Source organism: Orcinus orca, chromosome 1, assembly GCF_937001465.1.
Source record: "Orcinus orca chromosome 1, mOrcOrc1.1, whole genome shotgun sequence".
In the NCBI taxonomy this organism is placed as follows: Eukaryota; Metazoa; Chordata; class Mammalia; order Artiodactyla; family Delphinidae; genus Orcinus; species Orcinus orca.
Genome location: NC_064559.1, coordinates 61,571,041 through 61,593,270, shown reverse-complemented (window position 1 = coordinate 61,593,270; position 22,230 = coordinate 61,571,041). Strand labels below are relative to the sequence as shown.

The 22,230-nt window shown below is 41.7% G+C and overlaps 1 protein-coding gene and 1 long non-coding RNA gene across 2 annotated transcripts in view; one reads left to right on the top strand and one right to left on the bottom strand.

Annotated features, from left to right (window-relative positions):
* The window catches only part of LOC125965643 (uncharacterized), a 35,497-nt gene extending 16,240 nt beyond the window's left edge, over positions 1 to 19,257 (top strand). The window contains exons 2-3 of the long non-coding RNA XR_007479815.1: positions 2,327 to 2,571; positions 18,379 to 19,257. This is a non-coding gene — a long non-coding RNA (uncharacterized LOC125965643). The remainder of the gene's footprint in view (positions 1 to 2,326; positions 2,572 to 18,378) is intronic.
* The window catches only part of DPT (dermatopontin), a 38,237-nt gene extending 16,315 nt beyond the window's left edge, over positions 1 to 21,922 (bottom strand). The window contains exons 1-2 of the mRNA XM_004269732.3: positions 21,516 to 21,922; positions 653 to 778 (exon numbers count right to left, since the gene is read on the bottom strand). Of these exons, the coding sequence (XP_004269780.1) occupies positions 653 to 778; positions 21,516 to 21,820 (431 nt within the window). The 5' untranslated portion in view covers positions 21,821 to 21,922. The remainder of the gene's footprint in view (positions 1 to 652; positions 779 to 21,515) is intronic.
* Between the last annotated feature and the right edge of the window lie 308 nt (positions 21,923 to 22,230).

Genomic DNA, 22,230 nt, shown 5'->3' with positions numbered 1-22,230 from the left:
CACACATCCTCCTAGTCAACCCAAAGTCTAGGTCAGGGGATATGTGGCATCAGCCCAGGGAGCCGGAAAGGAACAAAATTTCACAGACTGGAATTACATAGTTATCTAGAAAGCACTAGCCTCCTTTTTCAGTCTGTAATTATATACTATGTTTGCCACTCTGACCTGGAACAGGGTTGGCTTCTTCCAGAGAAGTCCCGTGGGAAAACATAAGTTCCCAGATGGGTTCAGCAGCCTTGGATGTGATGAGTAGTTATTGTGATAGAGGGAAAAGAGCACTAAAACAGGAGTCAGTACACTTCAGCTTAGAAGTGAACCCCCATGAAATAGCTGGGTGGTTTCGGGCAAGTCACATCCTTGCTCTATTCTGTTTGTTTCCTTTTCTGCCAAAAGAGGGATATAGGAGCAGTGGGTTGATGACCTGTAAGGTCTCTCCCAGTGTGAGTATTATTCTGACATTTTTTTCCACTCATCCATCCATCCATCCATCCATCCCCTTCTATAGGCTAGATGCTATATTTAAAACTTGTTTGTGACAGCCCAGGCTTATTTGAAGCCAGAAACCTGGACCAGAGCACCGCCCCCCACCACCCCGCAAGCTCCCCTCCAGCCCCAGAAGCAGTGAGGAGTTGCGTTTGGCTGCTAAACTCACCAGCAGGAATATGGGCATCTCTTGCTGTAGCGACAACAGTAAAATTGCCACTCCCGATCCAGCACTGACTCGAAGTAGCGGCTCTGGAATCCTGCCACCAGTCCATTGTTGGAGCACGTCTGGTACCTGAAGAGAAGAGAACAAGTCCAAGTAAACCAACCACAACGATACACAAGTAGAGCCCCCCTTTCCAAGATCCCAGCTCCCTCAGTTATTGAGTCATGACACTCTTTCAATGACCTAGATTCCTTACAATTTATTCCATTTTTATGCAAATCATAAAAAACCTTTGTTTTACTGGTAGGAATGATGTATACTCACCATTAAAATTCAAATGATTCACAGTCTTTCAACCGAAGGAAAATTGGGAAACTCTGCTCTTGTTAGACCTCTATGAATATATTGTTAGATGGAAGAATGCATAAATGAATGGATATAGAGGCATCTGGAATTTTTACAAATGCAATATTATATTGTTCATGCCATTTAAAATAAAAGATAATGTAATTCACATTACTTGCATTAAAATAAAAAGAATACAAAGAGAAGCTTTCACAAGACCTTCTTAGAAGCATAAGCCTGGAGACGGAGCACAAGGATACTCAGCAGGCAAAGCCCAGATGGGCACAGCGATTTGTACAGGGTGACCCAGTACAAGCTGTGGGGAGCTGGGACCACAACCCCAAGTTTTCACAACATATCCGGGAATCTTTCTATTGCCCACTAGACGTCAAGCTCTACGTGGTCAGGGAGTGTTTGGTCAAAATTCTATCCCCAGTGCCCACTGTGGGTCCTGGCATATGGAGGCAGTCCTTACAGAGTGGTGACGGGCCACCTGAACTCCTCAAACATCCTCTAAGGGTCCCTTTCCTGTCTAAGCTGCTCAGTTCTAATTCTTCTAGTCTACAGACCCTCCCTGCAGTCACATGAATTTTCACTGTTTCATTCTATCTGGGCTGCTATTGGTCTAGGAATCAGCCTGTTTCATCTTCACAGCACCTTGCTAGCTAAGCGTTGGCTTAGAATAGTGTAATCATTTCTCCCTTTGTTCCATCTCCTGTTCCACTTTCTCCCACTCCTTCCCCATATCCCACTGGTGCCTTAAGGCTTGCTCCTTTTGCTGTGTTGATGAGGTTGCTGTTCTCTACCTGGCCGCAGTGGGCTCCCACCTTGCGCAGAGTGAGAGCTTTCATAAAACCTTCCAAAGGAGGTCTTTAGCTACCTCTGCTTCTTTGTATTCTTACCCACCTGGCCATTGATCATGTTCCCTCTTATGAGTAAGCAGAGAAGGCAGTTGTCTCTGTGTCACAACCTGACAGCTGCTGGAATACAACCCTGCTTTTCAAGGAAAGGTAAGTTTCCAGAAAATATAATAGGTAAAGTAAGAATAAGTACCTGATGCTGATAGGTGAGAGGGACCTTGCTGACACACAAACTATAAAACCATCAGTGACTGGATTTCATTTCATTCTTTTTAATTATTGGAAATGATCTTCTGGGTCTGACAAAACTAGATATTAAATATATTTCATGTCTGGTCAGAAAGCATCTGTACTTTTCATCATTTATTATTCATTTATTCATTTATGCTTATATATATTCAGACATGTGTTTATTTATCCATTCATTCATTCAACAAACTTGTACTCCCTCACTATTCTGTTTCAATCACAGTGCTTCTGTGTGGAAAGAAGAATTGAGAGGTGGGCTTGGTACTCGGTCACCATACAAACTGGCTTGAATTCCAGGTTCCCAGGACGTGTAAGAAGTTCTGAAAGACCTTAGAAAGCTCAACTGTAGGAGATCAATAGTGCAATTTATGACGTAAATTGAGACCTGTGCCCTTTGATGATCTAGTCTTCTTTGCTCTACCAGTACTCACATCTCATCAGGAGTATTACCGCCTTGGAAAACACCTGGTATGTATCAGGAAGCCACACACTTGGAATGGACAACCAAGGTCTGAAGGGTAGCCTTGGGGGCTGATCTTCCAGCATGGTCTTGTTCTATCCTAATCCTAGCAATGCGAGTGAAAGCCAACTTCAACAGAAAGCTCTAAGAGTTGTAAACAAAGCTCATATGTGTCCAAAGAGAGACGGTGCAGCAAACTGGTGCTCTCTGTGAGCTTCCTCCTTACCATCACTAAAATTCTGCCTTCCTCTAAAACAGCCCTTTCAGAACTGAGCCAGGCTGTGGTTTCCCTGGAGCTGTTGTTCCATTGTCTTGGTTTGTCCTGTGCACTCAGACTATCACAGGGATAGCATTCCCAGGGTGGTGAGTTCCCATAAGCAAAAATAAATGTAGCAAGATAAGCTGAATGGTTTCACGGGGTACCAGTTCTGAAGGCTATCCAAGTTCCATGAATTCTCCGCCGGCTGCCAGCCAGGCAGCTGACCCCATAGTCCTGTATGGGAAGTGTGTGTGTCACTCTTTCACACACCACCTCAGATAACACTGCCCTGTGAAGATTATTTGGACACTACAGGCCCAGGGCCTAAGAACATATGATGAAAGTTAGACAACCAAAGAGAGCTCACCTCCCCCAGCTTCTGTCCCATTGCACTCACATTTTAGTAGAGTGAGCCTGCACTGGAGTTTGGCAGTACATGAGGCCAACACAATGAAATGATTCCTTCTAGAATTGGATTTTTGTAAGGGTACATTTTCACACTCACGTGGGAGCAGTATAGCAGGTTGGTTAAGAGCATAGGCTATGTTGCTGGACTGGTGCTCCAACCACTTCTGACTGTCACCTTTGACAGGCTTCAGACCCTCTAATGGTCTCAGTTTCCTCAGCTGTAAAATGGGCATAATAACAGTATGTACTTATTAAAGTTATTGTGAAGACCAAATAAGGCAATGTATATACAACTCTGGGGATAGTGTCTATTAATGATTAATAAATTACTTACTATTGTCATCATACTTTCATTTAGTCCACACGGCACTTGTGAGTATACTCTGTGAAATCTGCCCTTGGCTTCCCAGTCTCCATCAGTGGAAAGCTGGTGGACTCATATGTGTTCCTTGAGCTGCTGTTTCCCTAAAACAAAGCTCACAGCAGTCAACTGTCTTAGTCACTGACACACCCACTTTGCAGCATAGATATTTGAGTATGACTTATTGCCCCCAATAGACGGTAAAGTCCTTGAAGGAGAAAGATCACTTAATCTTCAATTTGAATTCCCCACAGTGCCTGACAGTGGGGTCTAGCAAATGTTTGATGGAAGAATGATGAACAAATGAATGATGAGGGCATCTTCCATTATCAGAGGCAGAATGGACTTTTAAAAGCCTGTCATTCAAATCCAGGAAGGGCCCTGAAACTCCCTCCAAGTAGTTCTCAGGAACTCACGTTGAGCAATCCATCTTCCCACTTCCACCTTCTCTTTCAGGAACAAAGCCTACTCCAGGACGAGGGTGAAAAATGAATATAGCTTTAGGCATTTCTCTCCCTTTCAATCACCTTTTTAAAAAGTACCTTATTTAATACGACTCAGTTAAACATTTGGCCACAAACTGCAGGATTGCAAACACAGGAACCAGGCAGGTGAGAAAGGGAATGAGGGCAGCCTGTCAATGGGAGCGGCGGGGGAAGTTGGAGAAGAAAACTTGAATCATTAAAGTGATTCAGATTCAATTTTTTTTTAAAGAGTTTTATTAGCAACTAATCAAGATGCTTTTTTTTTTTTTTTTTTTTTTTTTTTTTTTTGCGGTACGCGGGCCTCTCACTGTTGTGGCCTCTCCCATCGCGGAGCACAGGCTCCGGACGCGCAGGCTCAGCGGCCATGGCTCACGGGCCCAGCCGCTCCGCGGCATGTGGGATCTTCCCGGACCAGGGCACGAACCCGTGTCCCCTGCATCGGCAGGCGGACTCGCAACCACTGTGCCACCAGGGAAGCCCCAGATTCAATTTTTAAAAATGGTTGATGGTGAAAAGACATTCTTGAGGATCTGCTTTACTTCCCAGCACTTGGTTGTTGCTCCTGAATGGTCCACAGAAAAGAGTTTGAGCCCAAGACTGTAGCTTTCCCGGTGTACAGTGACAGGACCCCAGCTGAGCCCTAGGCACAGACTCCCTGAGAACATTCCCTCAGAGTCTCAGGACCCTGGGGTGCCCTCATTCAGGACTCTCTCCTCTCCATTTGAAAAGCCATATTTTCTTTCTTATCATCTCTTTGAAGCCTGGAGGCTCAGTTTCACAAACTGGAGCACTGTTAGCTGTGCTCCACCTGACACTAGAAACTTTCTAGAAGGAAAATCAGCAGGCAGTTACTCCTCCTCTGACAATAGTCATGGACCTTTTCTGAGAAAGTGGTCTTTCTGAAAGTGGTTTCTCTCAGGGCCTTCACCCTAAAAGCAAAGACAAAACCTTCTCCTGTGTCCACAATAACAAAACATGGAAGTGATAGGATGCAGGGGAAAGAGCCCTTGTTGAGGAATCAGCAGCATGAGTTCTGGTCCTAGCCCTGACCTTCACATGCTGTGTGGAGCCTCATCTAAGTCACTGTGAGGATGAAATAAAATGATGCCTGCAAAAATCTTGGCGAAGATAGAAACAGGAAGATCCAGGATCCAAACTCAGATTTTTCTGAGGCCAAAGCTCCTGGTCATGAACTTTCAGGGTGCACAAACTGCTGCTCCAGGATTGTCATTCTGCTTCTGGTTCAATCTCCGGCCAGGCTTTCTCACTGTTTTTTTGTGTTCTTCATTGGGTCCAGGGCTGTTGGTCAGGCCCAATGATGGAGGCCAGGACTGGAAGGTGTGCACATATCTGGTTTTGCTGGTGAACTCCTCTGTGAAGTTTTAGTCTCTCCTTCCAGTCTCTGCTGGTCTCAGTCCCAACTCAAAGAAAGTCCAAACTCTTAGCAAGTTGGGGGTGGCATTGGGTTGAGTGGAGAACAGGGTAAAGGAAAGCAGCACTATCTTGGTTAAGAGCTTTTACAGTCCCATCAAATGGGTGGGCTGGTTGTGCTGGTAGCTTTCTTCCAGCTCTATAAACATACAGACGTGTTTCCAGGACTGCTATCCAGTCTTCAGCTCCACGGCAAATATGAAATAAGAGCAGCTTTGACCATCATCCAGGCTGGTAGCCACTCCATGTGACCGGGAGACCATGTGGCAAAGCTCTTACTCCCCAGTGTTTCTCTCCCAACCCAGCTTGATGAGGGTTTAAATTCCACCAAGGGAGACTCATTCTTTTAGAGTAAAGTTTGACTCCTGTAAATTCTATTTTCCCCAGAATAATCCTTTGAGTTGCTATCAGACATTTATAACATGGGTCACAGAGTTTCAGAATGTTTGTTAAGTTTTTCAACAAATAGTCATTAGAACCTACTCTATGTCAGGTGCTGTACTTGGTCTGCAATCCTTTCCAGACAACTGTGCTAATAAGAGACACCACAACAATACAGATATTGGAGAGAAGAAGTAGATTTGTAGTAAAGAGAGAAAAGAGAAACAAGAAACTGGCTTGGGATGGTGGGGCAGTGAAATGGCAAGTGGCAGAAGCAAACCAATTTGGGAGCATGTTTGCCTACTTAAAGGAGCTTTAAAAGTTCTGGATTTCTCTCTTAAGCCCCAACAGAATGACTCCATTCCTCATCTTGTCCTTTCTGCTGACATTTATACCTACTTACACAAAATGGAGATGACAATTTCTACCCTGATAGTATTACATGAAGATTAAAGAGAAGCTATATGTTAAGTGTCTACCCCAGAGCATAGCACAAAGTTTATTATGAAAGGGCAGGAAAGGAGCTCTCCCAGAGATCTCCATCTGAATGTTAAGACTGAGCTCCACCCAACAGCAAGCAAACTCCAGTGCTGGAAGCCCAATGCCAAACAATTAGCAAGATGGAAGCACAACCCCACCCATTAGCACAGAGGCTGCCTAAAATCACAATAAGGTCACAGACTCCCCAAAACACACCACAAGACACAGTCTTGCCCACGAGAAAGACAAGATCCAGCCTCATCCACAAGAACACAGGCACCAGTCCCCTCCACCAACAAGCCTACACAACCTACTGAACCAACCTTGCCCACTAGGGGCAGACACCAAAAACAACAGGAACTATGAACCTACAGCCTGTGAAAAGGAGACCCCAAATACATTAGGTTAAACAAAATGAGAAGAAAGAGAAATATGCAGCAGATGAAGGAGCAAGATAAAAATCCACCAGACCAAATAAATGAAGAGGAAATAGGCAGTCTACCTGAAAAAGAATTCACAGTAATGATAGTAAAGATGCTCCAAAATCGTGGAAATAGAATGGAGAAAATACAAGACTCATTTAACAAGGACCTAGAAGAACTAAAGAGCAAACAAACAATGATGAACAACACAACAAATGAAATTTAAAAATCTCTAGAAGGAATCAATAGCAGAATAACTGAGGCAGATCAATGGATAAGGGACCTGGAAGATAAAATAGTGGAAATAACTACTGCAGAGCAGAATAAAGAAAAAAGAATGAAAAGAATTAAGGACAGTCTCAGAGACCTTGGGGACAATATTAAACACACCAACATTCAAATTATAGGGGTCCCAGAAGAAGAAGAGAAAAAGAAAGTGTCTGAGAAAATATTTGAAGAGATCATAGTTGAAAACTTCCCTAACATGGGAAAGGAAATAGTCACCCAAGTCCAGGAAGCACAGAGAGTTCCCATACAGGATAAATCCAAGGAGAAACATGCCAAGACACATAAAATCAAACTATCAAAAATTAAATACAAAGAAAAAATAGTAAAGGCAGCAAGGGAAAAGAAACAAATAACATACAGGGGAATCCCCATAAGGTTAACAGCTGACTTTTCAGCAGAAACTCTGCAAGCCAGAAGGGACTGGCAGGACATATTTAAAGTGATGAAAGGGAAATACTTACAACCAAGATTACTCTACCCAGCAAGTATATCATTCAGATTCAACAGAGAAAATAAAACGTTTAGAGACAAGCAAAAGCTAAGAGAATTCAGCACCATCAAACCAGCTTTACAACAAATGCTAAAGGAACTTCTCTAGGCAGGAAACACAAGAGAAGGAACAGACCTACAAAAACAAACCTAAAACAATTAAGAAAATGGTAATAGGAACATACATATTGATAATTACCTTAAATGTAAATGGATTAAATACTCCAACAAAAAGACATAGACTGGCTGAATGGATACAAAAATAAGACCTATATATATGCTGTTTACAAGAGACCCACTTCAGACCTAGGGACACATACAGACTGAAAGTGATGGGATGGAAAAAGATATTCCATGCAAATGGAAATCGAAAGTAAGCTGGAGTAGCAATTCTCATATCAGACAAAATAGACTTTAAAAAAAAGACTATTACAAGAGACAAAGAAGGACTCTACATAATGATCAAGGGATCAATCCAAGAAGAAGATATAAAAATTGTAAATATTTATGCACCCAATATAGGGGCATCTCAATGCATAAGGCAAATGCTAACAGCCGTAAAAGGGGAAATCAACAGTAACACAATAATAGTAGGGGACTTTAACACCCCACTTTCACAAATGGACAGATCATCCAAAATGAAAATAAATATGGAAACACATGCTTTAAATCACACATTAAACAAGATGAACTTAATTAATATTTATAGGATATTCCATCCAGAAACAACAGAATACACTTTCTTCTCAAGTGCTCATGGAACATTCTCCAGGATAGATCATATATTGGGTCACAAATCAAGCCTCAGTAAATGTAAGAAAACTGAAATTGTATCAAGCATTTTTTCTGACCACAATGCTATGAGACTAGATATCAATTACAGGAAAAAAAATGTTAAAAAATACAAACAGATATAAGCTAAAAAATACAACACTAAATAACCAAGAAATCACTGAATAAAGGAAAGAGGAAATAAAAAAATACTTAGAAACAAATGACAATGAAAACACGGCAACCCAAAACCTATGGGATGCAGCAAAAGCAGTTCTAAGCGGGAAGTTTGTAGCAATACAATCCTACCTCAAGAAACAATAAAAATCTCAAATAAACAATGTAACCTTTCACCTAAAGCAATTAGAGAAGGAAGAGCAAAGAACCCCCCAAAGTTAGCAGAAGTAAAGAAATCATAAAGATCAGATAAGAAATAAATGAAAACTAAATGAAGGAAGCAATAGCAAAGATCAATAAAACTAAAAGCTGGTTCTTTGAGAAGATAAACAAAATTGATAAACCATTAGCCAGACACATCATGAAAAGAGGGAGGAGACTCAAATCAATAGATTTAGAAATGATACAAACAGATGGAGTGATATACCATGTCCTTGGATTGGAAGAATCAATATTGTGAAAATGACTATACTACCCAAAGCCATCTACAGATTCAATGCAATCCCTATCAAATTACCAATGGCATTTTTTACAGAACTAGAACAAAAAATGTTAAAATTTGTATGGAGACACAAAAGACCCTGGATAGCCAAAGCAATCTTGAGAAAGAAAAATGCAGCTGGAAGAATCAGGTTCCCTGACTTCAGACTATACTACAAAGCTACAGTAATCAAGACAGTATGGTACTGGCACAAAAACAGAAATATAGATCAATGGAACAGGATAGAAAGCCCAGAGATAAACCCACGCACATATGGTCACCTTATCTTTGATAAAGGAGGCAAGAATATACAATGGAGAAATGACAGCCTCTTCAATAAGTGATGCTGGGAAAACTGGACAGCTACATGTAAAAGAATGAAATTAGAACACTTCCTAACACCATACACAAAAATAAACTCAAAATGGATTAAAGTCCTAAATATAAGGCCAGACACTATAAAACTCTTAGAGGAAAACATAGGCAGAACACTCTATGACATACATCACAGCAAGATCCTTTTTGACCCACCTCCGAGGGAAATGGAAATAAAAACAAAAATAAACAAATGGGACCTCATGAAAGTTAAAAGCTTGTGCACAGCAAAGGAAACCATAAACAAGACAAAAAGGCAACCCTCAGAATGGGAGAAAATATTTGCAAAGGAAGCAACCGACAAAGGATTTTTCTCCAAAATTTACAAGCAGCTCATGCAGCTCAATATCACAAAAACAAACAACCCAATCCAAAAATGGCCAGAAGACCTAAATAGACATTTCTCCAAAGAAGATATAAAGGTAGCCAACAAACACATGAAATTGTTCAACATCACTAATCATTAGAGAAATTCAAATCAAAACTACAATGAGGTATCACCTCACAGTGGTCAGAATGGCCATGATCAAAAAACCTACAAACAATAAATGCTGGAGAGGGTGTGGAGAAAAGGCAACCCTCTTGCACTGTTGGTGGGAATGTAAATTGGTACAGCCACTATGGAGAACAGTATGGAGTTTCCTTAAAAAACTAAAAATAGAACTACTCTTTGGCCCAGAAATTCCACTAGTGGGCATATACCCTGAGAAAACCATAATTCAAAAAGAGTCATGTACCACAATGTTCATTTTAGCACTATTTACAATAGCCAGGACATGGACCCAACCTTAGTGTCCATCGACAGATGAATGGATAAAGATGATGTGGCACATATATACAAAGAAATATTACTCGGCCATAAAAAGAACCGAAATTGAGTTATTTCTAGTGAGGTGGATGGAGCCTGTCATACAGAGTGAAGTAAGTCAGAAAGAGAAAAGAAATACTATATGCTAACACATATATATGGAATCTTTAAAAAATTGGTTCTGATGAACCTAGGGGCAGGACAGGAATAAAGATTCGATGTAGAAAATGGACTTGAGGACACGGGGAGGGGGATGGTAAGCTGGGACAAAGTGAGAGAGTGGCATGGACGTATATACACTACAAAATGTAAAATAGATAGCCAGTGGGAAGCTATCATAGCACAAGGAGATCAGCTCAGTGCTTTGTGACTACCTAGAGGGGTGGGATAGGAATGGTGGGAGGGAGATACAAGAGGGAGGGGATATTGGGTATATGTATACATATAGCTGGTTCACTTTGTTATACAGCAGAAACTAACACAACAGTGTAAAGCAATTATACTCCAATAAAGATGTTTAAAAAAAAAAGGCAGGAAGGCAGGAAAGGTAGTAGTTGTTATTATTACTATTATCATAAATATTTGCAATTAAATGGAAAGAGAAGCTACATTCTAGTCTCCACAAAACACTTTCTGTTGGAGCCTACATTAGGAATTATCAAGGTTGAACCCTTCCAGTGGGGCAGTAAGATTAGCCTCAGAAAGTAGATGATAAAACATAATTTGAAGCTCACCTGCTCCAAGAAATCTTCCTTTCTTGACAATTGTAACTCTTGCTGATTTTTCTTCCTCATGATACATTGATGTCACAATCACACATTTCACCTAACATGTACTATCTCTGAACCATCTCATCGTGGGATAGTGCAGGGGTTTTGAAGGTAAACACTGTACCACTGATTACTGGTCCCCCTGCCACAATGATGGGGATATGAACAGTCTCTTTAAATAATGCTGAGTTATATGCTGTCTGCTCTCTTCCTGCCTACATCTGGGTAAGAGTTCTGCTATCTTCTCCATGTCGGGTTTTAATTCTGCTAGTATATAGCAGGTTTCAAGATGGTGAATCAGAAATGAACTGCTGAACAGCTTCTCTGGATAGAAAGCCATAGGACAGGACAAGGGAGAAATAGAAATTCTTCCCAAAACACAAACTCCTGCCCTGTTTTAGAAAAATACAAGCAGTAGAGGCTAACCCAAAGGCCTCTGAGAAGATCCAGGTTATATCATGAGATGTATTTATGTCCTGAGATCACTTTTGGCCTGAGCACAATTCCAGGTCACGCAGGGATTTCAGGCTTAATTAACCACAGGAGCTCCTGAAGTCAATTATTTACAATATTTGTTAACCAAGCGATCTAATACTACCGCTGTGTTATCTGAAATGTGAAAAATATTTGACATTCATATTGTACACTTAATATGTATACTGAATTATATGTTCCCAAAACGAAATGTTACCTATCAGTGGTCTTTGTAACCTAGCAATTTGTATATTTCAACTCCAGCTTTATAATTTACCAACTGTGTGACATTTATCTCTGAGTTTCAGTTTCCAGAGAGTAGTCATTATAGTAAGGATAAATAACTCTTATATAGGACTTACCATGTGCCAGCCATAGTGTTAAGCACGATACCTGCATTATTTATTTTAATCATCAAAACAATCCCGTGAAATGGGCTTGGATAATCAGTTCCCCACCACCACCACCATTTGATGGATAAGGAAACTCAGGTTTAGAGAGGTTAAGTAATTCCCCAAAGGACACACAGCCAATGATACATATATATTATCTCATTTAATTCTCACAACAATTCTGGGGCATTGTCTTTGTAGAAGTAGAAGCTGAGGCTTAGAAAGTTGACATGACTTGCCTAAAGTTAGTAGTGGGGCTGCATTTTGAGAACTATTCTGTTTGTCTCCAAAGTCCATATTCTTTCAATTACTTCAAGATACCTCGAAGAAACACACACATACACACAGAGAGAGAGGAGAGAGAAAGGTATCCTAATTCTGTGGAAATCTCTTATTCATTAGGAATATTATATCTGACAAGTATGCAGACAGAAGCAAATCCCCTACTGGGAGAAGTGAACGTTTACCATCCTATGAGCACAGCCAAGAGCCATTTTGCAAAGCCCAAGTTCCCTCAGACAATTGATTCCTAGATCTCAGGACAGTGACCAAGATGGAAAGTTGGCAAGAATCCTAGATCTGCTATAACTCTATTCTCCCACACTCAACCTTGTTTCCCTCAGAGGTCAATCTTACATAGGTGTGATATCTTCTTTAGCCCAGAACTGACTACAACTTTATTCAAGACCAAAAATACCACCAACATTTAATATTCACCGGCAGCACTGTGGCATCAGCACTGTGGCTTGGGTTCCACCTCTGCACTAGCTATGAGCAGGCGAGTCTCCTAATGCTTCTGAACCGCGTTCCTTCATGTATAAAATGGGGGAAATAGTAATGCTGCCTTGCAGTATTATTGTGAAGATCAAATACGATTAGATCATGAGTAGCACAAGGGCATAGACTGTATGTTATTTATCTTCATAATCTTGGAGTCTGGCAAAGTTTGTGATCATAAACATTTGGTAGTGAATGAATAAGCAAATGAATGTATGACTGAGGAATACTTTATAAACTATAAAGCACCATATCAATTAGGATTAAGATAATAGCACTTATACTTAATGTACTTGTTTCGCTGCTTTTTCAATTGCTTCACTCTTGGCTTTAATTCCTAATCTATGATGCAGGGAGGTTGTTCTGGATGTTACATGAGATCCCTCCCAGTGCTGAGATTTTGTGATTCTGTTACACTCTGCCTTTTAAACTCCCAATATGTACTCTACCAGCCTGCCTCCTTATTTTTTAATCTTTTAATTCTGAAATAATTTTTGAGATACAGAAGATTTGTAAAGATAATACATAGGATTCATGTATGCCCTTCACCTAGATTACCCTAAAGTTATCTTTCATCACTCTGGTGCCTTTATGAATACTAAGAAATTAACATTGTACATCACTAAACTCCAGACTTCATTTAGGTTTTACCAGGTTTTCCATTAATGCACTTTTTCTGTTACAGGATCCAAACCAGGATACCATGTAGCATTTAGCCCGTATGGCTTTTGCAATAAAAAGTTTTGCTATTGTATTTTTAAAAACATATTGGGACATTAAGATTTGTGGGATAATGGAAACCTAATAAAGAATTTATCCTGAGCTAACAAGTGTGTCAGCCATCCTCTGCACATGGTTTAGAGAACTTTAGGAAGTCAAAAAAGATCATCCTGCATGGTGGTGAATGCAAGAAGCCAAAATGAGTTGTGTACAATAAAATTGAGCCCCATATTATAGACACTGGAATATTGAGAATCAAAAATGTAAGCATAAGTTTGTTTCTGAAGTCTGTGAGTCTGTCTGTTTGTAAATAAATTCATTTGTATCATTAGATTCCACATATCAGTGAAATCGTATGATATTTGTCTTTCTCCGTCTGACTTACTTCACTTAGTATGATAATCTCTAGGTCCATCCATGTTGCTGCAAATGGCATTATTTCATTCTTTTTTATGACTCAGTAGTGTTCCCCTGTATATATGTACTGGGGGGGAGGGATAAATTAGGAGTTTGGGATTAACATATACACACTACGATATAGAAAATAATCAACAAGGACTTACTATACAGCACAAGGAACTCTACTCAGCATTCTGTAATAACCTATATAGGAAAAGAATTTGAAAAAGAATGGATATATGTATAATTGAATCACTTTGCTGTACACCTGAGACTAACACAATATTGTAAATCAACTATACTCCAATATAAAATAAAAAATTAAATTAAAAAATGTAAGCAAAATGGTTTCCCTTGCAGGAAGATCTCAGGCTTCTTTGTTTAGGGCACTGTGAGGTGCTCGATGCACTAACTAGTCTTATTTGGTCTTTTGCTACATATTTAGTGGGGCCCACTATGTGCCAGCATTATTCTAGTGCTGGGCAATATTCTATACAGTGGTGAATGAGACAAAGTCCCTACATTCATGAAGCTTATAATCTGAAGGGGACAAACTATAAATACAAATCATGTAATGACAAGAGCACTGCGGGAAATGTAACGCAGTTTGGGGAGTAGAGTGTGAGAGACGTTGGTTTAGAGGAGGTGGTCTGGGAAAACTTCTCTGAAGAGGTGAGCACTGTGTGTACTGAATGATCAGAATAATGAATCAGGACGGATTGCTCCGTACTAGACAGAACCTTGGTCTCAGTTAGAATCAGATTATGGAAAGCTGAGTTCCTACTGTAAAAAATTAATAAGCAGAAACCTCAATTAGAGTCAGGAGACCAGAAAGGGGTGCTCTCATACCCTTCAAAGATAGCAGAGCCCAACAGAAGAAGAAAGATTTCCTCTTCTTGCCTGGCAAGAGCTCAGCCAATGAGAGATTGTCATAACGCAACCAATGAAAAGCCATGAACTTTGTTTAATATAGGCCCCCCCCAACTTCCTTTTCCCCTCTATAAAAGAGTTTTCTCCTTTCCATTTTGTGGGGGACTTGTGCATGCCTCACTATAGTTGTAGACCCTAAATTGCAATTCTTTGCTTCTCCAAATAAACCCATTTTTTTCTGGAGTTATAACTGGCTGTCTGTTTGTTTTAGGTCAACATTTTGTTGTTCCATATGTGGGTCCAGTGAAGACCCCCGATTACTCTGAGGCTTGTAAGCAAACAGGTGTGGTACTACATTGAGCTCATTGTTGCTCACTGCTTTTCTAACTGACCCTGGGGTTTGAGGACAAGTCTTTCTCCTGGATCTGAGCTTCATCCTCTTTGCGTTTTGAAGCTCTCCAGGTTTTATTTGGGATCTGTTTTAAGGTTTCATCTTTTTTGGTTAAGACCTTGTTCTGTATGCGACTACTCATTTGGCACTTCGGCCTGATTTTTGAAATTAGACTTATCCAGCTTGAACTGGCTAGCCACCAGCCCATTCCTTCAGAAATAGGGGCTGTTCTATTGGAACTGTGCTGAGCAGCTTCCTGCCTGGCTCTTCCAGGACTAGACTGTTCCCTTAGAACTGGCTGGTATTAGGCCTGCAGGCTGTTTGAGCTATTTGAGCTGCTTAAGTTGTTTGAAAAGAATTATTTTACTCTAGAGAAAAAGCTCTGAGAAATAGGATCCCAGTTATCTAAATATTTTGAGGGTACCCCTTCCCTACAGGGATCCTGGCCCATTTTATGTTTGAAAACCAAGGTCCTTCTTCATGTGCATGTCTAACCAAACTGGACTGACCTAACCGAAAGCAATTTAGAATGGCAATGACCATTATGAGGAACTTTTGAAATCCCTAAACGTACTTTTCTTAAAACCAAATTGGACAACCATAGCTCTAAAATTTCCAAAACTAAATGGAATGCCTATTTCGATTGGTATTTTTAGGCTTCCAAACATTATCAGCAGCCTAAAATTGGATCTTTGCAAAATAAGATTTTAAGATGAACTAAGGTAAACAATTAAAGAAAGGTAACATGGCTCCCAAAGCCTCAGGCTCTTCTTCCTTGGCTTCTCTGTCTCAGGCTCCATCTCCAGCACCATCTTGTCTCACTCCTCCTCCTGCTCAGGTCCCACCTCCAGTGCCAGCTTCCCCCTTCCCTTCTTTTTGCCTGCCTACACATCCCTTACATCCCCAGTTCCCCAATACTAATTCTCTTGCCAGACTTCCCCTTTTCTCTGAAACTCTCCCCACTCCCTTTTCCTCTGAACTTATCAGAACCTATCCCTTTAAAATTAAGCCTTTGGGGGATCCAGAGGACAAACCCTTAATTTCTTATATTTCCTAGACTAACACTGAACTGTGAGTCAAGGTCAGAGATTCTCCCAAAGTAACTGGAGATCCTCACAGATTTGCTGAATTAATATAGTCATTCAGATTTATCAACCTGGTTTCTAAGACTTAACATCAGCTTGTTCATAAGCTTGTAGGTGAAGACCACGCCCAGCATTGAATGAAAACTGTTAGTAGAGGAAAGACCAGCCCACTAACTTATTTTATGATCAGACTCAGGCAATCAATAAGTGACTTTGTTGAGGAATTCCTAGGGCTTTTCCAAAGACTGTTGAATGGAACAAAATTCAGACTTGCACACAAAAATCTGATGAACCTGTTTATGACTATTACAATAGATTTCATATTATTTTTAAAGCAAATTCTGGTCTTTCTTCAGATGTTGATTCCACCCATGTAGCTTGTAACTCTATGTTTAGTCATAGGCTGACCCAGAACATCTTCCTTCTGGTAAAAAGGACCAGGACGGAACAGGAAAATTTGTCCACTCCAGATTTAGTTAATCTGATAAACCAGCTCTCTCATACTTTAACTGAGTCACCTAAAAGGAAGACTGACAAAATTCTTAACCTTCAACTCCAGCAAATGAAGGCCCTTAAATGATCCCCCACCCACCCCGAGTTTCTGCTATTATTGCAAAAAGTCAGGACATTGGAAAAGAATTTGCTACAAATTTAAGTGCTTTAGGTGCCTTCAGCCCTCTAATCAGCCTTTTCCAACATCCTCCCGGTTCTCAGTGACTAAGCTCCTGGGAACTATAGGAGCTCTTCCCAATCCTCCCTCTTAATTGACTTGAAGAACGTTTCTCCAGATTGGAGATAAATCTCTTCCAGACCTCACTGACACTGGAGTCACACTCCTGGTACTCAACCCCTCTACTGTCAATCACCCCTTGCCTTGTAGCGCTAAAACAATTCAAATAGTAGGGATCTCTAATAAACCTCAAGAGGTTTCTGTCCTTGGACATATTCCCTTTTGTTTAGGCCCTTTGAAAGACACATACCCCTTTCTCCTTAGTTTCTCTGCCCATCCATTTATTAGGTCAAGACTTCTTAGAGAAGTATATAGAATTTTCTTTCTCCCCAAAGGAGAAAGCAATTCTAGAATTGACAGTAGTTATCCAAGCAGCCAACCAGGTGAATTAAATGACTCTTTGACATCTTTTATTTGCTTTGTTTTTGATGGTACCAGAGTTTATTCTGGAAACACTGATCATCTACCCCTATTGAATCAACTACCACCCTCCTTATGGGCAAAATCTACAGCTGATATTGGAAAAAGTCACAGCCCACCTCCCATCAAGATTCAGATAGATCTCTTAAAACCTCTTCCCAGAATTAATCAACATCCTGTAAGTAAAGAAGTCCTTCAAGACATAAAAACCATCTTAGAAGATTACAAGGCTCAAGGCCTCACTGTCCCTTAACTAGTCCCTGTAATGCTCTTATTTTACTGGTGAGAAAACCTAAGGACTTAGAGTTGAGGTTTGTCCAGGACCATTTCACCATTTCAGTAGAAGCTCTCCTGAAAATTCTCATCACACTCAACATTTCTCAGCTGCCTCACTTCATAAGAAGTCCTTTCGTTAGCTGTTCCTCACATCACTCTTTTATGTTGTAATAATCTTAATTCTGCTACTCTTCTCCCCTCTGTCACTGATGAAGTTCCTCTTGACTTCTTAACACTGATGGATCACCTACTGACTCCTTGTAAATGATCTGTAGGAAATTCTTTGGGTAATGTTGACTATTCATGGTTCACTAGTAGTTCTTATTTAAAAGGTGACAATGGCAAATGTTGTGCTCAGTATGCTATTGCAACTTCTTTTGATATTGTTGAGGCAGTACCTTCATCTATGGCTACTTCAGCCTAACAGGCTGAATTATATGCTCTTATGTGGGCTTGTACCTTAGCCAAGGATAAAACTGCCAAAATTTGGAGTAGCTCATGATTTTGGAATGTTGTGGAAGTAACATGGTTTCCTCTTCTCTATCATGCGACTTATCTTTGGTAAATTCATAAATTCAAATAATTAGCTCTAAAACAAGCTACCATTTTGAAATATCTTCTTGGGAATTCTTTGAAGCCCTGGGGAAAAAGTGGATGTCAATATACTGAATGCTCTTCTTCTGAATTCAGACTCCATGTAAAGCTGGTTTGCCTCAAATTAGCCTCATCAAATTTCAGATACACAAAATCTCTATTGACTGTCCATGATGTGCCAAGAATTTGTTTTAGATTTAGATTTGTTTTAGAGTTCTCCTACACTTTCTCCTGTAAGCATCATGGTAACACCCTCTAACAGCTTGTGAGGTGGGTGTCACACTCTTTTCTTTTTTTCCAGAATGAGAAACTGAATGCCCAAGACCACAGAGCTCAGAGATGATAGAAACAGGAGCTGCAAGTCAAAGTTTCCTGATTCTAAGACCAGAGCCCCTTCCACCACACTCCAGCTCAGCCTCACTACAAAATTCCAGTTTCATCCTGTTCCACACAGGACCCACATGTCCTGCAGCCTGGGTCAACCCAGGTTTGAGAATACTCCCCAAGAACAACTGAGGCATGCTCTGAGATGGCAAAATGCCACTCATGGAACCCAGGTAAAGCCTCCAAGCAGTTGTTAGTGAGGGACCAGCATGCACACTTCAGAATCTGCCAACTGAAGAAGTGATTTTCAACAGAGAAACCCTAGCAAAACAGCAGTGTTACAAGTCACTCAGCCATGACGGAAGCACTTTTTAAAGACTGTGCTCCAGTTAGCAAGTGTCTTTAGCAGACCCTATGTACTGTTGTCACATCTGTGTTCAAGATTCCTCGTCCCCTCTTAAAATAAGCCTGAAAGCTAATGTAGTTATACAAGGCAGCCAAATTGCACAAAACTGTCAACTCTTCCTCCGGAACAGATTAAGACCCTGCAGCCAACGGGAAGATATAACTGCTTCCCAGTTTATGAGCAATTTCTTTCCTTCCAGATTTTTCACTGAGACTGGAGTCTAAACTCAAAGCAATAATCATCCAACAAAAATGCCTCTGGAATAATTGAGATCAGTCTTAGGACAGCTGAGTCCTACTGTTTTTCATGTTTGTACATTTTTTACTCTGTGATTAATGGAGGAGGAGATGAGAGAACAGAGGGTGGAAAGGGAGAAAGAAAAAAAAATATCACTTGACTCTGCATACTCAAAAATGTGGAAGAAGAGAAGGTGGAAGAGAGATCGTGCCTGTAAGTCTCTCATTCGACTTGCATTGGTCAAACAAAATCATATAATTTCTACTCCCTCTCATACTTTTCTTCAAACAGTTTGGGAGTTAATGACAAACCAGTCACACTCTGGCAAGTTTGAAACTAAACATAATTTGTCTTCTCTCCCTAGCAGGGGTAAACACAAGAATCAACAGAATGAAAGAAAAATCCAACTGTCTTTTCAGAGCCAAGCAGAGGAAAGAGAACTGGAGCCACGGAACCTTGCGAGATCATGCAGTCTGACTGCTCACTTTCCAAATGTGGTGGGAGCCTAGAGAGCTGAACCCGTGGTTCAAGGTCACCCAGCAAGTTGTCTTTAGAACCAGGATCTAAATCCAGGCCTCCTGATTCACAGCCCAGGGCTCTTCCTTTGGGGCTTAAGAAATCATCTGAGTGTGTTTTGCTGTGGCTCTACAAGGGGAACATTAGAAAGGGGCCCCACCCACATAATAGCCCCCTAAGTTGGAGGACTAGACAGACGGTTGTAATTTGGGCATCCCCATGCTCTGTGCCAGGCAACTGGCCTGGCTACAGGGAACCACTGGAGACTGTCAGTCATTGAGGTGAGGCTGGATTCGGAGTCAACCATCTGTCAGAAGGGGGTTTGGATAATTAAATCTGCTCACTAGAGGCAGTGAGGGGGATGAGAAAGGCCCAATAATGGGGCCCCTGACCTGAAGCTGCCTGTGTGACCCTCTTCCCATCCCTTCCACAGGCTGGCTGAGCCCCTCCTCAGTCATGGTAGTAAACAAGCTGGTCCAATCCCTCCAGGGCTGGCTTCTGCTGTGATTTGCAGAGCCCTCCGTCCTCAGGATGAAGAACTGCCCTGAGTCCAGTCCTGTGGCCCTGGCTGTGCTGACTGAGCCCACAATGGGCAGAGGGAGCAGACTCTCAAGTCTGTCTCACCCATCACCAGGGCTAAGCACATACACTTTGGAGCTGAGACTCACTGAATCCAAATCCTTGCTCTACCACTTCCCGGCTGAGGAAACCCCGATCTCTAGACTGCGTTCTATCTACCTATAAAATGACTTAGAGATTTGTTTTGAGCATTAAATGAGATAATGCATAGAAATCCCCCAGCATGGTGCTTGCTCAGGGTAAGCACTCAATCAATGGCCACTGTTTTTATTACTGAGAGGTCCCCTCCACCCATCAGTCTTTTCCTCTCGATCTCCCATCATTGTTCTGTGTGCTGCTGGAGTGACCCTCAGAGTTTTGTGCTTGACCATCCCTAACCCCCATTACACCCCATGCATGCTGGGAGTCCTCAAAGAATCTTCTCTCTACAGTTACCGTAACAGCAGCCTGCCTGCTGGGCTTCCTCTTCCCCAGGCCAGCCTTCCACAGGGTCTGCTTCCACCCATTCCTCCGACCCACCCAGGGGTCCTGCTTTCATCCTGGCTGCTGTGATTAACTGGCCTCACAGACCATAGCTCCTAGGATGGGCTCTGACCAAATACTAGGGTGAGACAGTCACACCCCACAGTGAAGACACAGGCTCAGACCATTTCCATGTCATTAACCATGGTAGAGTCCAGTCAGAAGAGAACAGTCCTTCTCCCCAAAAGACTTTAGTAAACTATTTCCCAGCAATGAAACCCATTTTAAATTCAGACAGAGAGAAGGACCTTGGTACTCAAAACTGAGAGAGCACATTTAATCGGGGCAGGAGAGAGCTATTTAATTTCACTTCTCTTTGCCTAAGCTTCTTTGACCCCTCTCCCCACTCGTTTGCTCTGTATCAATATTTCTCAAACTGTCTGTGGTGAACGTCCCACTGTTTATTTTCCCCAAACTATTGGGTACCAATACTTTTGTAAAACAGTCAAAATAAATTACTACCAAACTAAAATGTCACTTGGATGTCACAATAATGTTAAATTGCTATAAAGTTCCGTAAATACTTTGAATTTCTGTACTTAACTTTTGGCGAACTGGTAAACGTTTCGCAGACCCCTACTAGTCCTGGACCAAACTGAGAGTAGGGCTGCTTCTGGAAGGAACAGAACCACAGAAGAGTCCATCTGCCATGGACACCCCCCCCATTCTGGGTTTTTGTCCTGTAATGCGGTCTGCTCAGCAGTGACCCTGCCCCACCCAGAGCATGCAATGGAAAGGTTCCTGGTAGAACTTGCCCAGTCTCTAGTAAGTGCTGTTCCCTGAGCACCAAGCATCCCCCAGTGAGAGGGATATGCTGCGATAATACCGGCCGTGTGCAGCCCGCTGGCTCTTACCATTCCATTCCAGCCCTGTTGATCTCCTCCCACCAGCATTCTGTAGGCTCCCCCAGGCTCTGAGGTGTGGGCATGCAGGCGTAGTTCCACTGTCTGTCAGAACCTTCCTTCTTGTTGAAGATGCTCCTCACGGCCACCACCACCTGCCCATGGGGACACTGGTAGCTGAAGCCCTGCCGGTGCAGATTCACCCACCCATCATCACTATAGTCTTGGTACTGCTGATATGGGTACCCATAGTCTTCATACTGCCCCCAGGTCACGGTGACCAGTGGCAGAAGCACCCACAGAAGAGTGAGGTCCATGCTGTCTGGGTTTCTGGCAAAAAATGTCACCCTATGTCTGCTGGGCTGCTGGTTTTATACAGCTGCTGCTGACATGTGGCTTCCAGATGTGGGCGAGCAAGCAGGCTCCAACTGCAGTGTGTCATCGTTTAAGCAAAACTTTTCAGCGCCGAGATATTGGCCATAAGTACATTCAGTGTGTTTTAAGGTGGAATTCTAAGAAAACGTAAGGAACATGCAAATGGAAGAAACTCCCTAGAGGAGGAACAACTTAGCAGATAGATTATAAAAGCAAATGGCTTCACACACCTCAGAAACATTCACTTGAAAAAAGGAGCAAATTTGTCCCTCATCTCTTAGCACTTCACTTCTCTCTTCCCTACCCCCCCCCCCACCCCACCACTAACAAACCCCTGTATTTGTTCTCCAAA